Raw genomic sequence first — 17,416 nt, forward strand, 5'->3', positions numbered from 1 at the left:
TCCGATTTGAAAAATTATTTCAGTGTTAGATAGCCTATTTATCGAGGAAGGCTATAGGCTATATAACATCACGCTACGGTCATTAGGAGCGGAGTAGCAACGAAACATGTTACAAAAACGGGGAAAATTTTGACCCATTCTCTCTTATGTGACGCAAGCGAAGTTGCGCGGGTCGGCTAGTTTTAAATAAACGGTGATGTCTTGCAAAAAGGTCAGGTGCGTAGTACTCTGTATGACAACACGTATGGATGAGAATGAAGCTTTCTTAGCTTTTTAAAGGAAGTTTGTAAGGATCGTACCAAGTGGTGTTTTCTACTCTCTGCCTAACTCGATGGGAAAAGGCATAATTGAATGTATGTATGTAATTATGTATGTAAACGTTTATAACCTGATTGCCTACCTACTTAAAGAACTGACAAGTTATAATATTGCAACAGTTTGTTTTTTTCGAATTGTGCATTGATAAATTAAAAGATAAAATCTAAAGTTTTGGTAAGCAACAGATGTATACAGTTCAAAATAATAGAAGACTTAACCTAGTCTATTTATATTAATTTTGAAGTCGAAATCACTTTCAATATATTGCTTTAGGGTCACAGAACTTAGCCGTCTAGAAACTTAACAAGTGATTAATAGCGAAGTAAACAATAGTAGGAATAATAATAACATTTACTTTGAAATCTTACAAGTCTAGAGTCCAGCCGACTTTAGACTATTACTATAATAATATACCTACTATGATTTTTAGAATAGATTAACGTGAGCATTTTGAAAATTAACTATCATGAAGGATTCACTTAACACTTAGATTTTCACTGGTCGGGACTTAGGTACCTATGTAAAAACGAATATTTGACTTTAAAGCCTATGTTTCGTCTGTGGTCATCAACTAGCAGGCAGCATGTATAATTATTATAGTAAGATGATTTTGCGATTAAGAAACCTTAGTTCAAAATACGGACAAATTCGAACAATAGAAAGAAATAATTTAATTTGAAACAATAACAAAAATGAAAATTCTTCAAAGATCTGGATATTTCTCTCGCAGCATCAATTTTATCAGCGCCTTATACTTTATGAAACAAAGAAGCACTAAAACGTTTGGTGTTAAGTGTTAATCCTACTTCCTACTAATATTATCAAAACAAACGTTTGTGAGGACGGATATATTTTGTGACTCTTTCACAATAAAACTACTGGACTGATTAAAATTAAAATTGTTGTACACTGCTGTCTTATAACCTAATGAACACATAGGATACTTTCTACCCCGGGAAATCTCACGCGGACGAAACCGCAAGCATTTGCTAAAAGAAGAACAATTTAAAAAGTCCACGTACCTGACACGCGCAAACTTCTCCGAAGCCGCCCTTGCCAAGTACCCGGTACATCCTGAAGGTGTGCTGCGTGACCGGCTGAGCCTCCAGCCACTTCCACTGGAGATACCGGTGGAAGTACATGGACCTCTCGAACTCGGCGAACGGCGAGCCCGCGAGGAAGTTCTTCACGCAACGAACACATTCTACGAATATGTCCTTGTAGCCCGCTGAAACGAATTATTGTGGTAGTCATCCTGTTGCTGATGTCTGTGCATTATGGCTGGTTTAATAGTGAAATGGTTTGTGGAACAATATGTACTGCTAAAATGCTGTTGAGATAGATGTATAAGATAGGTTAATTGACACGTTAAATCTAAGGAATTTCGTATTTTGTAACTCTGCCGACTTTGAAACTGGAGAAAATTTTCAGGCCTTTGAATTAAGATTTATGAGTAGTAGCGTTATTCCTTCAATACGCTAGAGTACTAAAGTGTTCAGTTGTTTTAGTTGCTTGTAACTAAAACTTATTGTTCGCTTAATATAGCTTAATTGTATATGTATTCTGAATAAAATTGATCAATAGGTGCTTTCTGTAGGTAGTAATTGTATAGCAACACCTTTTAAATAAGTAAGCAACCGCAACCGTTTCTTTTCATAACGATAGGTTAGATTAGGACAAATCTCAGAAATATAATTTCTCCAGAATATAACGGCGTTTCGCACGGCTAATTCTATGAAATTTTTCCTCTCTCACTACTAAACTAATTTCTGATGAAAAGCGAAGAACAGCACAATCAAAAGGTAGTTCAACTACTCACCATGTATAAGGTTATAAGCGGCGTCGACGACCTCTTTCCCGACGACGTCCGTGACGGCCTCACAGTCGTCCGTCTTGAGGTACTTGCCGAACACCTCGGCGGCCAGAGACACGCGCGCCTCGTCCACCTCCACCTCGTAGCGGTCTGTCTGCGAACAAAACTATGTACCTTCAAGCAGGGGTAACAAGGACCATGGCATACGAACTATGGGGCTTATTCAATAAAGGTCATTCTCTCAGTGGGTTGAGGTCGCCACGCCGCCGCGCCGCTACCATTGCCTCGTCAGGTCGTGCTTTCGATTCCCACACGGAACAATTACCTATTTGTGAGTCGCACATATAATAGTTTCTTCGGGTCCCTTGTGGTCTGGTTGAACTTTGGGTCTGTTGTGTGTATATTAGTAAAAGTCCCCGCGACACAAGAGCATTTTTAGGGCAGGAGTTGCCTATTAAAAAAAGCTACAGTATGGCAAAGCGGTGCGGCGAATTAGGGCCAAAAACTCAGAAGGGCCCCGTACCCTACAGTTCAGGTATAGAGGGCCTGTTATTTTTTTGCTCCACGGCCCCAGGCATCCTAGCTGCTTCACTGCTTTTAGAATTTTATAAAATTAATTTTATAAAATTAATTTCACAAATAATTGTTCCGTGTGAGAATCGAACCCACGACTTCTCGACGCAATGGTAGCGGCGTGGCGACCTAAACCACTGCGCCACGGAGGCAGTCAATTTCTTCTTCGTACAAAGTATTTGAAATAGTCACATTTTATGAACTATTTTACTATAAACCTATACATATTTAGCAGTCATTTTACACTCTATCTGCCATCACTCAATTACCTACTATCATCCACAAAGGGCATACAAACGTAATCAAATAGTAATCAGAAAAACATTAAACATCTCTCACGTATGATTTGGCGACATACACTCATATACGCTTAATATATTACAGACTATTTCGGTCGCTGATACTCTATGTGTGTTTGTGTAATGTGTGTGTCATCCCTGGGGGGCTATCACGTATCTCAGTTGACAACTATTTGAAAGCCACCATGCTGAACATTGCTTACTACCTTAAATTATAGTGATTACCACGTTACGTCAAAGCAGCAATGTACTCAATAGTGATCATCATTTTGACATATACTAGCTGTCAACTGAGATACGTGATAAGCCCACTGAACGAGAGGCGTATTAACTTGCACATCTTACAAAAAGAACCTCCTTTTTTGAAGTCGGTTAAAAATGAATCGCTATATGTTGGTAAGCGCAAATCTCGAGAAAAGCTGAAGCGATTTCGCTAATACTTTTTTATAATATTCCTTGAAGTACGGTTGAGGATGGTTCTTACGGAGAGAAAAATAAAAAAATGCAAAAAGCTTATTAAATTTAAATTTAAAATTAAAGAATTACCTGTAAGGCGTTACTAAGTTCGTAAATGAATCGCTATCCCCCGGTTTCTGAGGTACATTTAGCGGTAGTTTATCTAGTCAATAGCGTTTAAACTCATACAAAAAAAAACGCAATTGAATAGATAAACTACCGCTAAATGTACTCAGAAACTGGGCATATGTGTTAAGCGCTAAACTCAAAAAACGGCTCAACCAACTACAATTTATTGTTTCTGTAAAATTATCTTTAAGACTCGGGAATAGGTTTTATGAAGAGGAAAAGAAGTTAAAAGAAATTTCCTGAGCAGGCTGCGCGGGTCAGCTAACATAATATAAGATTATGATCATTATAACTCGTGGTTAAGGATACAACAGCCACACTGATCGATCTCTCAGGTCAAGCTAACTATTCTTCCAACTATGTTGGAGTCACCTTAAAGTCTTACCAGGTGCAGCTGAATACCACTGTTTTACATGGACCGGCTGCCTGTCGGACCTCCACAACACAGTTACTTAGGTTATAACATGATACTCCTCGGTAAAACTGGTTGTCAGACTTTCAAGCTTCTGACTACTGTTTACGACTGTCAAAAATCTTCGAAAATGACAGACAGGGACCCACAATTTAACGCGCCTTGCGAAACACGGAGCAACTATATGTATAGGATGGCCACCCATCCATAGAACAACCTCGGCAAGCGTGGCTTAACCTCAGAGATATATCCGCGCGGCTGTTTTCTAAGCCACGAGCTACTCAAGACTTCTGGCCGTAAGTAATGTATAATAAATTGTAATTGTTTAAAAAAAACATGCAAAATGGCGTAAATAAATATAAAAATAAAAAAGCTTGTGTAGCATACCTACATCGCATGAAATATTGTAGGTACTAACCGCATCGAGGAAGTTATTGTACTTGTGGTAGTGCGGCCTGTTCCTCTCGCAGAACTGGCGAAACAACAGCTTGCCGATCGGCTGCTGGTCCACTACGTAGTCGTAACCTACATCTGTAACAAAAGAAGCAATGTATATAGCAAATTTATGTAGCTATAAAAAATTTTGGATTTTGGTATAACTTATCCCCGGTTTCAGAGTACATTTAGCAGTAGTTTATCTATTCAAAAGCGTTTTTTTTTTTGTGTGAGTATTGACGCTATTGAATAGATAAACTATCATTAAATATACCTCCGAAACCAGGGGTTAAACCAACTGAGTATTCAGAAAAACTGAGAATCAAATTCACAGCCAAATTATTGGGGGTAAAACATAGAATTTATAATTCCTGTCTAGAGTCTATCTTGTTTCAATCTAAAATAAATATAGGTATTTTAGTCTGAAAATATATAAAAATTTGAAGCGTCCGTCGGTACCACAAGCGTAATTTAAAAAAAAAACTACTGAAAGATCATTCAAATCCCTCCTTTCCATATTCTGTTTTCTAATTGAAAACAATACTTCCCCAAAGTAGTTTTAATTCTCCTTTATTTCACACTTTATTTTTGTACCTACATTCTTGCAAATAAAATCTCATTTCATTTCGTCACTCTCATTTGCTATAACAATACTATACACAGCAGCAAACTAACATACCCATTTTATTCAAACAAATTAAAAAAACCACACATTCTCTTCCAAAATGGGCATTAACGGCAGAAACAAATGACCACGTGACGTCATTATGCATACAATACACGTATGACGTCACGGCCAATCTGAATACAATGGGATATTAATACTCTCTCACACCGCTGAGAGGTAAATACATTGTCTAATATACACTCATAATGGGTAAGGCTTGCAACACACGTCATATGGCATATATCGGCATAAACGGCCGGTAAAATCACGTATTTTTCCCATAGCCTATAGATTGAATACCTATTACAATAAAAATATAAGTCAAATTATTTATTCACTAGTCTTCTGCCCGCGGTTTTGCCCGCGTGGTGTTTCAATCCTTTCAAGGGGGAATCTCTTAGTGCTCCTCTACACTTCCTAAGGTATCTTCATACCAAATTTCAACTTTCTACGCTCAGTAGTTTCGGCTGTGCGTTGTCCATCCGTCAGTCAGTAATAGAAGAGTTTTAAATATTATATTGGTTTAGGTAAAAAAAAATACATTAATTATTGTCAAAAATACAGTCAGTGAATTCACTGTTAGTTTGGAATGTGGGGTTTATAGGAAAAGCTGAAAACATATTTCATATGAAGTGTAGATGAATGTCATATACAAGCTAAAATAGTCTTTATTTTCGACACTAAACAATCATACCTATAAATATTTGAAAATACATACATAAATCAATAACTTCAACGACCAAAGTCAAAAAATATTTGTCTCAACTGGGTTCCGAGCCCACCACACGTTCTCTAGGCCAGTTGACCACGTTAGCTACTGTGCCAAACGTGCCGTTACATGTGTAAGTGGCCTAACGTCATCTCGAAATACATATCGCACCCTCAGTAATATAAAGGCACAATCCAAAATTATGGTAAACTGAGATTTGAAATGCTAAGGGCACAAAGTCAAATTATCTACCGGTTAGCGCTGACAGAGAGAGAAAAAGAACAATAATGACTCGGCAACTATAGTTGTGTCTCTCTCACACTCCCTCCGCCCGTCGCCCGCTCTTACTGCTTCTTGTAAGATTTCAAATCTCAGTTTACCATAATTTTGGATTGTGCCTTTATATTACTGAGGGTGCGATATATCTGTAATAAATTATTACTAATATGGATATTTGTTATCCTTTTGTCCTTAATGCTGTAATATCTATTTACTGCGGTCTCTCACCAACTGTTTTTAGAATGATTATTATTTGTGTGATTCTGTATTTGTAAGAAAATAAAAGTTCATCTATGCTTCTAAAAAACATAAATTTTCAAGATAGCTATAGGATAGTATAAATAGGATAGGATTAAGTTAGTTATAGGTAGGGTAAATAGGATTAGAGAAACTAAGATAGCATTTTATAGGGGATAGGATAAGCTAGCATAAGTAAAGGTAAAGTTAGATAATAACATAGGTTATATTCCTGTTCAGTAGGGTTTTTAGCGTAGGGCTACTACCCCGCTGAGAAGGAATAAGGACGAAATACCTTCGAAAACCTTTTAATAGCAGCCAAAAATAAGCCCATGTCAAACTAAATTGAGATTTTTAAACAGTTCTTGAGTGAAAACCCCACAAAAGAAGCGTAAACAGTGTAGCTGCTAATGGTCGTGGGTTCGATTCCCACACGGAACAATTATTTGTGCGATCAACAAATAATATAATTGTTTCGGGTCTTGTTGTGCTTTGTTTCCGTTGTTAGTATGTTTGTAAAAGTTCCCGCGACACAAAAGAAATTTTTAGTAGGGGAGTTGTTTTTAAAAAAAATAAGCTACAATATAAAAATGCCATTGTACTTCTAGAGTAGTATTACAAATGCAAAATGCATAGCGCATTGATTGGCTGAGATTCGTTTATCTTTATCTAGCGGCGAGTTGTCAACACGATGCACTATGAATAACAAGAGGGATCTGCGGGATTAGCCGCTCCGTGCTCCGGAAGGCACGTGACGTAAACTTATTGAAATTAAAACAGTCTGGAATAATAATAAATGGAATACGGGAATTAACGTTTCGGCGCAGCTTGCAGTCGCCGTGGTCCGAAAGTTGGGAAATTTAAAGAACGCAGAAACGTTAGGCAGTTTTAAGCTAAAATGCGTGTTCGCGTTAATTTCCGTATAATATTATACACTAGATAACCCGCAAGTTCCGTTCACGCTTCCTTGTTTTGATTTAATTCCGAGCATTTTCATTTTTATTCCCCTTTTACACCTTCTCTGGACTTTCACAAATAATTCAAGACCAAAATTAGGCAAATCGGTCCAGCCGTTCACGAGTTTTAGCGAGACTAACGAACAGCAATATTTTTTTATATATGTATATAGATTAAACAGTTTAAAAGTTATGAATAATAAACGGTATTGAAGTGCACGTTTGGCGCAGTTGTTAACGTGGCAACCTCGCCACAATAACCGTATGGTGGATTCAAATCCCACCCGAGACAAAATAATATTTGGCTGATGAGCACGAATCTAATCGATCTAACGAATGTATTTGTTCCAAGGTTAGTTGTTAATAGATCTATATAGGTATATATTTATAAGTATATTACGAGTATTTATTTATCAATTATCTAGTTACCATAGTGTTTTTATGTGTGTGTGTGTGTGTGATGTTTACGGAGAGATTCCATTGTCGGTACCTGAACCATCGCGCAATGGTGCATTTACTGGCAGTCGGATCTCGATCCTCGAGACAATTTTAAATTCTGTTGTCTTTTTCTTTCATAGTTTGTTTTAGTTTAAAGTTTTTATATGTATGTCCTGTGATATCACTGTTCCTATGACCTCTTGGTTGAAATAAAAAGTTATTATTATTATAGTACAGGCTCTGCTAAGATTGGAATCAGAGTGAGACTGTGAAGGTGTTTTCCGAAATGTTAATACGGTAAAGTAAGTATCAATAACAATCGCAATTAATTACGGATTAAGAAACAATCGTACTGAACCAATATTTGTACAATTAATAGCTATAAATACACAGTAATTGCTCCGTCACTAATAATTGGCAATGATAAACACAATCATAATACAAATAACTATGTCAATATTAACAGTCTCAACGGCTAAACATTGTATATAAAAAAATGTATAACAGAATTGCCTCGATGATCCTAATCTATACCAATATTATATAGCTGAAGAGTTTGTTTGTTTGTTTGTTCTCAGGAACTACTGGTGCAAATTGAAGAATCATTTTACTGTTCGATAGCATATTTATTGAGGAAGGCTATAATATCATCACGCTACGACCAATAGGAGCAGAGTACCAGTATTTTTTTTACAAAAACGGGGAATGGCTTACATGTATGGCAAGGGACTATGAGGTCTCAGGGTCTAGCACTAGTTCAAAGAAATTAGTAATGTGTTATTGTTTATTCCCTAAACCGCACTTGACCAGCGTGGTGGACTCATGGCCTAACTCCTCCCTCACTCCGGGAGGAGACCGTTGCCATGCAGTGGGACATTAAAGGGTTAATTTTTACTACTTATTATATCTTTTCACGCAAAATAAATCAAGTACGATCATCAAAAAATAATCAAGTATGATATGAAAAAGATAAAAAGTCATTCTCCATAATATCGTAATTTCGCTCAATAAAACGCCAAAACAAATAGGATCTTTTGATTCAGATTGAAGATATGTAGCAAAACATCCCATTACACGGCTCAGAGATCTAAACTCCTTACAACTCTACGAGAAAGATACATACATACATACATACAGGCATACATACATAGTTTTATGGGATAATGTAGTCGATATAAAGCTAGGCTCACATTTACGAAAATTCGCAATATTTTTTTTACTCTATAAAGATTAAATGGTGAGATATTTTGAATATCGGAAATGGGCTGTTTCCTAACGGCCATTTTAATGTTCTTCTGCTTACTTTAACTCCATATTATTCTTTTTTTTTTTCGCACCAAACTAGCGTTCGTTTATTTTTGAACACAAAAATGTGTAGCATTCTTTTTCAAATGCCGAAACAGCAATTTGGGTGCTCATAGGCACTTACGTATACCGCTTTGCAAAGATCAGTAAGTTAAGCAATCTTTGGCGTATTCAATCTATAGTTGATCGTTTAGTAATATTAAAGTTGAGCGTCTCTGTGCTTAGAAAATCTCGCTAGGTGATTTCAACTGTCAGTGAAGATCGTTTAATCACGTTAAAGGCCTTCGAGCAACTTAAACATCTTCGATGCAGAAAAGAAATATATTCGATATAGAAGAAATATATATAGTATATACACGGAGGAGCTCGCAATGTCTAAGATGGGCACCCATCCAAGGAACAACCTCGACAAGGGTAGTTTAACCTTGAGGAGCGATCCGCGCGGCTGTTTCTTAAATATAATCTTATGTTAATAATTCTCAGATTAAGCTGCACAAACTACATATAAACCAAGCCTAACCGAGGGATGAGCTGTCACGATGACATCCACACAAACTGAAAGTTGTCTCGGAATAAATAATACAAGGGACTATATTGTGTATAGTATAATGCAAAATGTTGGCAACTCCCGCTGAGAACAACAATGGGTATATTTGACTACGACCGGGGTGAAATGGGACAGTTTTATAGGGTACCGTAACTTCAGGTATAAGACAATCTTTTAAATGAGATTTTCTGTACTGCTACGTACAAAAATGTGCCTAAGTAAAAAAATATATATTTAAATAATAATATAATGTGTTTTGCGAATGGTGACCAAAAATGTTATTATTTATTTGTATAAAATCACGCCTTCTTCTTATAAGGGGTAGGCAGAGACCAGAGACGTTGACTTGATACAATCTCTACAAATTCCTTTTGCTCCATTCCCATCCATATCCACGCTTTTTTATGTATTTGATGGTCCTAATATATCTTAACATGCACAAATATTACACATAGTTACGATTGAGATCGGCAGAACTATCTTAGAAATGAATATAAATTACACCTTATTTTGTAAGTAACTGTAATTCAACTTTAACTCAATCGCTTCTTGCAAAGTTTACTCGCAACTATACCTATTTTGAGAATCCTTTTGAGATTTAGTAATAAAAAAAATCACGGTACCCCTTTTTATAAAATTAATCGCCATAGACATTTCAAATCATACTCTAAAATTAAAAGACACAAAAGGGTAAGATTTTCATAAACCACGTGACTCTGTAGTAATAATTACTGCCCATTACGTCATTATTTACCAAATTACAGTCACCCATACAACGTGTTCTAACGTAAATGTATGTATGTATATAATTCCATAGCAACGACTTAATTATATCTCCAATTTCACCTTCCCCGAGACCTTCGCTTCCTGGAGGTATTTCTCATCTAATTAACTTTTGCGAGAGTTCAAGGATCGTTTTGTTTTCCGGGTTTCTATTCTGACCTTAAGTTAAGATTCGGTGGTAGAAAAGTAGATGAAAATGCTTAAAAAGTCAGCTTAAAACTTATATAGGAAGTTGTTGAGAATATTTTGGTCTCTGCCTACCCCTATGGGAAAAAGGCGTGATTTTAATTTTGTATGTTATTACTATATTTTATATCTAAGTAAATAATTTTTCCGATCATTAAACATTTATATAGGTATACCATCTTCTCATGATGCTGAAAGGTCGTTAGTCAAGTCTTCTTCTCATCGTATGGCTAGTGGCCAACCTAACGTCAAAGTTGTTCAAGCCGCCCGAAGGCCTTTAGCGTGGCTTAACGACTGTTATCTTAGTAGACAACAACCGGGACCGACTTCTTACGTGCCTTCCAAAGCACGGAGACGCCCAGATCAAGTACAACTATGCGGTCACCCATCTATGGAATGACCTCGCCAAGATTTGCTTAACCCACAGATTGTTTACCGCCAGGTGAGTGCAACTGGCTATGGGCGCCTCGTAGGCGTCGGCGTAAGTCAGGTGGTCTCACTAGTGAATAAAAGCCTTAACACTTATACCTACATTACGTCCGGCCTAAGAGCGTTGCGTAGAGAATTGCCAATATTATTGCTTATATGTTACCCATATATGAAGTTATATAAACCTTACGATTGCCAGAGGTTTTATACGAAAAAGGTTTTATTTTCAGCCTTCGTGTTCTGAATTTTATAGGCTCGTTAAAGGTAAGATTATTTGGTAGGAGATTGAGAGATTTAGGAGTTATTGTTATTTGATTTGAGCATATTATGTAACTATAAAACTAGTTTAAACTAGTATTAAACAATAGAAATAGTAGTTTTAGGAAACCTCGCAAAATGAAGAGGCTTCGACCCTATGTCCTGTGTAAGTCACTATTATTATTGAAATATCCGAAGAATATTGATGATGATACAAATAAACTTTAGGCTTGCCTTGCCAAATGACCAAGTGGGCCTATAGTTCAAAATTAAAATCAATCATTTGTTAATTTAGGTTAAATATTTACACTTACGATAGTCTTTACAATTACTGAATCTACCACTAACTCAGAAAGGGGGTAGAGCCTTATGAGAAGAGCTAGCAAGAAACTCACGGAAACTCTTTTATAATCGGCAAAAGTTTTACAATGTGATTGCAATACACTTTTAGCGATTAAAAATAGTGGAGAGTTTATTTTAATAAGAAATATTCATGTAACAACTAAATCCTAGCAGTTATGCAAATCAGTTTTAGGTCACGTGCAAAACAAAATGTCACCTTCATTCACAATTCTATTTATTTCTTCCAAATATTATGAGCAGTCGTCCCGATTTTTCCAGAAACGGTTCTGGCACATGACCTCCCACACCAATAAAAGGGCACACGATAAATATAAAGCTGTAGGGGACCCCCTACTAGGGGATTTCTCGCGCCCATCAATTATAAGTATTATTGTCTTACCCTAATCCAATATCTTATTGCGGGATATCCGTATTGTTTACATGTGTGGCTTAGTTTAATAAGGAAATGGAAGTCTTCATAATCTTGATAAAAACTAGCAATTTTCTTTATTTACGTCTCACTAGTTAAAATAATTTAAGAGAAAAGATAAAGGTTAGATGGACTCTTTGCTGTTTTTTTGTGACGACTTATTTCAGTCCAGAACAATTTTACAATTTTGCAACTCTTTTGTGAAATAGAATTATAAATATGAAAAATAAATACTACGACAGTTTTAAATCGATACGTGTCATTTTGCTGATCACAATAATAATTGTCGAGATAACAAAAAGCTACGACAAGCTACGCCGTAGCAAAATTTTCTTTAGTCAAATGAATTCTTGCGTCATACAATGTAGAAACCCCGATTTACACGATAATACTTTTAAAAGGCATCGTGCATTATCGACTTGGTACCACTACCGCTTACTATAGCCACACTATAGCCTAAACTAGGTTTTGCCAACGACTTTATTCGCGCTAAAATAATCGTGGAAGAAAATGCGCATTTGCAGTGTTACGGTTCACTGAAATGTTAGGTTTTTAGGCCTTTTTCAGAGGACCCAGTTTTAGTTTTGAATCTATGGGAGGTTCAGTAGAAGCCTATATTCAAGTTGGCGAGGTCGTCGCGGTTCTCTCAAAACGCAACCTTAAATGTAACTTTTCAATGAACTACTAATAAGTGATATTTTGTTCGAAGTTGGTTTTTATTTTTGTAAAGGTTATTTTATTTTTGTAAAGGTTATATCTTTCTAACAATTAGTATATCTGATTCTATATTATATCTTTGTTACAGCGTAAAACTGTGATAAAGGATCTAGGGGTTTTCTTCGACGAAAAACTTACGTTTCGCCCTCATTATGATCATCTCATACTTAAATGCACACAACTCGTTGGCTTTATAACACGATCCACAAAAGACTTTAAGAACCAGCACACTCTAATTCTCTTGTACTACTCTTTAGTCAGAAGCGTTTTAGAATACGGGTCGATTATCTGGTCACCCTATTACGAAACTCACAGTTCGCGCATTGAGAGGGTTCAGAAGAGATTCGTAAATACTCTCTGTTTCAGATCCAATTTAGGCCGTACCTTTCGCTCATACACTAAACGGCTAGCAAAATTCAATATCCCACGTCTTTCGGACCGCCGTAAATGTAGCGAATTATATAATCTATACAAAATAGTCCATTCTCATCTCGATAGCCCTACACTATTATCACGTATCAAATTCATCACCCGGTACAAGGCCCGCAACCCGTCAAATCGATTATTTTCACTTCAGGTCTACAACAATAACACTTCATTCTTTAACCCTATAACCAGAATGTGTCGGTTATATAACGATACGGTGTTGGAACACTCTTCATTGGATATTTTCCACAACAATTTCTCTACGTTTAAAAGGGATGTTAGACATATTTTTTGCAGTCACACTATTATTAACTCTCAAGTCAAGCCTAAGTAAACTTCAATTTCATTTAATAATGTAATTTCATGTTCTTCACTCACAATACTAACAAATTAGCTAGTAAGTTATTAAAAATAAGTTTTTAAAATATTTAGTATACTCACACACTAACTAAAATATAAGTTTATTATCTGGATGTATCTGTGCTTACATATTTAGAGGTGCAGTCTAGCTCTTAAACATTAGTCTTAGATCAACACTGTATCGACTGTAACTTGTTTTGTGAGCCAAATAAATAAATAAATAAATAAATATTACTGAATCGCTAGACCAAATGCCTAACACAACAGGCTGTACCGCTGCAAACAGAGATGAACCGACAAGATTGGTTTCTCTACGGGATAATTGTTTCGCCAGTCAATATTGAACGAGCTAGCATGAACCATGATGTATTATTATGTTCTATGTAATCTATTCAGTATGTTATTAAATTTTTATGTATGTATGGATGTTTGTTACTCTTTCAGGCAAATACTTCTGAACCGATTACGATGAAATTTGGTATATAGGTAGCTGATGACCCAGAATAACACATAGGCTTTTTATCCTGACGTACACGGGAAGGGTTTCCACGCGTACTAAGTCGCGGGCGGTTTTTAGTATTTATTCAAACCTAAACATTTATAAAAACACAATCTACTTTTACATGTACTATAATAATATAATATATAAAAATTATTCTGCGAATAAGTTCTATGGAAATAGGAAATTCGGGTCTAAATTTTGTTTGAATAATTCATTTTTAAAACCAAATTTTACATATTTTTACCTCGTAGAAATATTATTACGTTTAAGCAAAGAAAATCAATATAAAATTGTACTTTTGCTGTTTTCCATTACCGCGGCTCTCAATAAGATTGCTGAATTCTGAGAAAACAATATTGTTTTCAAGTATACCCGCGATACGTAAGAGGCATTTTCTTTATACAATTAAATATATTGGCTTGAAAACATCTACAAAAAAAAACTTAATAGGTATATTAGGTATTTTTTTTAAAATCAATACTAGTGGCCTATCGCGGCTTCGCCAGGTTTCGGCTAATCTGCAAATGCCTATAATATTAGGTCGGGGAAAAAGTCTTTTCGCATTATAGTATGTATGAACTTGTAATAAAATCTCTTTGGCTTCAAGAATCACAAATGAGTACACGGTACATCAAGTTTCTATCAGTGAGCTAGTGAGATAGCCAAATATCGAGCTTTTTTGTGTAGAGAAAAGATTTTACTACAAGTTCATACATACTATAATGCGAAAAGACTTTTTCCCCGACTTAATATGTCAATCTAGTTCTCGTATAATGTTAATATATGTCAACAACGGACACACAAAGTGTGTTCACGTTCACAACCGGACCCGAAACTATTTGTGGAGTGCACAAATATTTGTTTCATGAGGGAAACGAACCTATGACTTTCCACGGGTCTATCCCACTAGTCCCGTTAAGTTGTCCCGTGACGAGACAACTGGCACTATTTTGTCCCAGTTGTCCCGTGGCGGGACAAGTGACACTGTTTTGGTGCCAGTTGTTCCGTTGCATAAAAATCACGGGACTAATGGGACAGACGGAAGGGTCAAAACAACTGGTTCCATTGAGTTGCTCTGTGACAACAGGTACTTGGTACTTTGGTAAGATAGCAGACGTTATACGTTGTTGTAGTACATTTTTACTTAATTCTAGTAGAGAAGTTGAAATTACATAAGGTACATGTTGAATTGACTTGAGTGTTTGAGCTGCTCCAGGGGCCTGTTAACAATATCTTTTAGTTTCCTTACATTATGTTTTTTCAAGTAAGGAATTTCGGTAGCATTTTACATTTATGGTATGGAAGGTCATAGATATCGACACTCTTGGCAATTTAATTATAAAGTAAAAAGCCTAAATAATAAAAAAAAACTTCTTGTGAATTTAAAGTTTACATAGAGCAGCGTACAATTCATCATCTGTTATCTCACCAAAGTACCAAGTACCTGTTGTCACACAGCAACTCAATGGAACCAGTTGTTTTGACCCTTCCGTCTGTCCCATTAGTCCCGTGATTTTTCTGCAACGGGACAACTGGCACCAAAACAGTGTCACTTGTCCCGCCACGGGACAACTGGGACAAAATAGTGCCAGTTGTCCCGTCACGGGACAACTCAACGGGACTAGTGGGATAGACCCCTTTCCACATGCCACAGAAGCTGTTGACTGTAAAACAGTAGACTGTAGTTATCAGCAAAAAAAAAACTGTTTTTTATCTCTAATCTTAATATGTTGTAACCGGCCTAAGCTACCCGTGTTCTACCTAAGTTTAAAAGTAAAAGCTCGTATAAAAATCCAATAAGGACAAATATCTGTGTGCAGATCACAAAGGTTGTAAACAGGTAGGTATTTCTCCACGATCTCATAAGATTTACGTGTATTCATCCCGGGCAGGGAGCTGGATGCTGGATGCCGACGCGTCGCGCAAACGCCCCTTCCTTTTCACGTTCACAATTTACAATAAGGTCACATAGCGATAACATCTGTAGGAAAATGTTCTTTCTTTTCTTTTATAAAAATATCTAGTGTTAGGTTATAACGTGAGCCACGTGGAGACTCACAAATAATCATAATATGACTAGCTGACCCGCGAAACTTTGCTTGCGTCACATAAGAGAGAATGAGCAAAAAATTTCCCCGTTTTTGTAACATTTTTCGTTGCTACTCCGCTTCTAATGGCCGTAACGTGTTTTATAGCCTATAGCCTTCCTCGATAAATGGTCTATTCAACACAAAAATGATTTTTCAATTCGAACCAATAGTTCCTGAGATTAGTGCGTTCAAATAAACAAAAAAAAAACTCTTCAGCCTTATAATATTAGTATACTCGTAGATGTATGTAAATTAAGTATGGTCCAAAGCCCAAACGATACTTAAATTCTTACTTCTTTAGCACTAAACACGGCCCTAAATTTCGACGACCTATAAAAGGCTCCTATAATTATTGATTTGTGCCTTCATAGTGACGGTTCCCTAAGGTGTCGTAACCCATGGTACAAGGATGTTCACTTAGACCTTAACACCGCATGTTCTGTTCATAATGTATCGAGCAATCCCACGTGTAAACGTAATATTAAAATATAAATGTAGATTTTATTATCAATTTTGGAGCTATAAGCTGTTTAGTGGGTAATAGCAAAATTCTGTTTATGTAAAGTAGAGGTTTAAGTGCCGGCTTATGACACAAATATTTGTCCAGGGTGGGATCCGAACCCGCCACACGCGGTGCTACGGAGGTGACCACGTTATCCACTGCGCCAAACAGGTATAAAATAAATAAATATATATTTATCGCATAAGTAAACAAAATACAATTAATAGCACAATAGCAATTAACTTACAAAGTTTTTAATATTAGGTCGGGAAAAAAGTCTTTTCGCATTATAGTATGTATGAACACAAAAAAGCTCGATATTTGGGTACCTCACGAGCTCACTGAAAGAAACCTAATAAACTGTGTACTCATTTGTGATTCTTGAAGCCAAAGCGATTTTACTACAAGTTCATACATAGATACTATAATGCGAAAATACTTTTTCCCCGACCTAATATTAAACTAAAATGTATAAAAATTTAACCCATTACTGTCCCACTGCTGGGCAAGGGTCTCCTCCCGTAATGAGGGAGGGGTTAGGCCTTGAGTCCACCACGCTGGCCAAGTGCGGGTTGGGGACTTTGCATGCCCTCAATAAATGTATTAAACAAATTTTAGGCATGCAAGGTTTTCCTCACGATGTTTTCCTTCACCGTTGGAGCATGTGATAATTATTTCTAATACACACATAACTTCGAAAAGTCATTGGTGTGTTGCCTCGGATTCGAACCTGCGACCACTTGCGTAGGAGGTGTCGCAGGTTTTCGCTATCTCTAACTATGCGATACATAAACGTTAATAAAAACGTAGAATATTAA

At 36.5% G+C, this 17,416-nt stretch overlaps 1 protein-coding gene across 4 annotated transcripts in view; it reads right to left on the reverse strand.

Moving 5' to 3' along the window:
- The window catches only part of Gprk2 (G protein-coupled receptor kinase 2), a 102,029-nt gene that overhangs the window by 12,343 nt on the left and 72,270 nt on the right, over positions 1-17,416 (reverse strand). For 2 of the 4 annotated variants that reach the window (XM_076130417.1, XM_076130416.1), the window contains exons 3-5: positions 4,392-4,531; positions 2,138-2,285; positions 1,341-1,546 (exon numbers count right to left, since the gene is read on the reverse strand). In XM_076130417.1, the coding sequence (XP_075986532.1) occupies positions 1,341-1,546; positions 2,138-2,285; positions 4,392-4,531 (494 nt within the window). Of the gene's footprint in view, positions 1-1,340; positions 1,547-2,137; positions 2,298-4,391; positions 4,532-17,416 lie in introns of all 4 variants that reach the window. The other 2 variants (XM_076130419.1, XM_076130418.1) reach the window with 2 other exon arrangements.

The sequence above is a fragment of the Anticarsia gemmatalis genome, chromosome 24 (assembly GCF_050436995.1).
Source record: "Anticarsia gemmatalis isolate Benzon Research Colony breed Stoneville strain chromosome 24, ilAntGemm2 primary, whole genome shotgun sequence".
Taxonomy (NCBI): Eukaryota; Metazoa; Arthropoda; class Insecta; order Lepidoptera; family Erebidae; genus Anticarsia; species Anticarsia gemmatalis.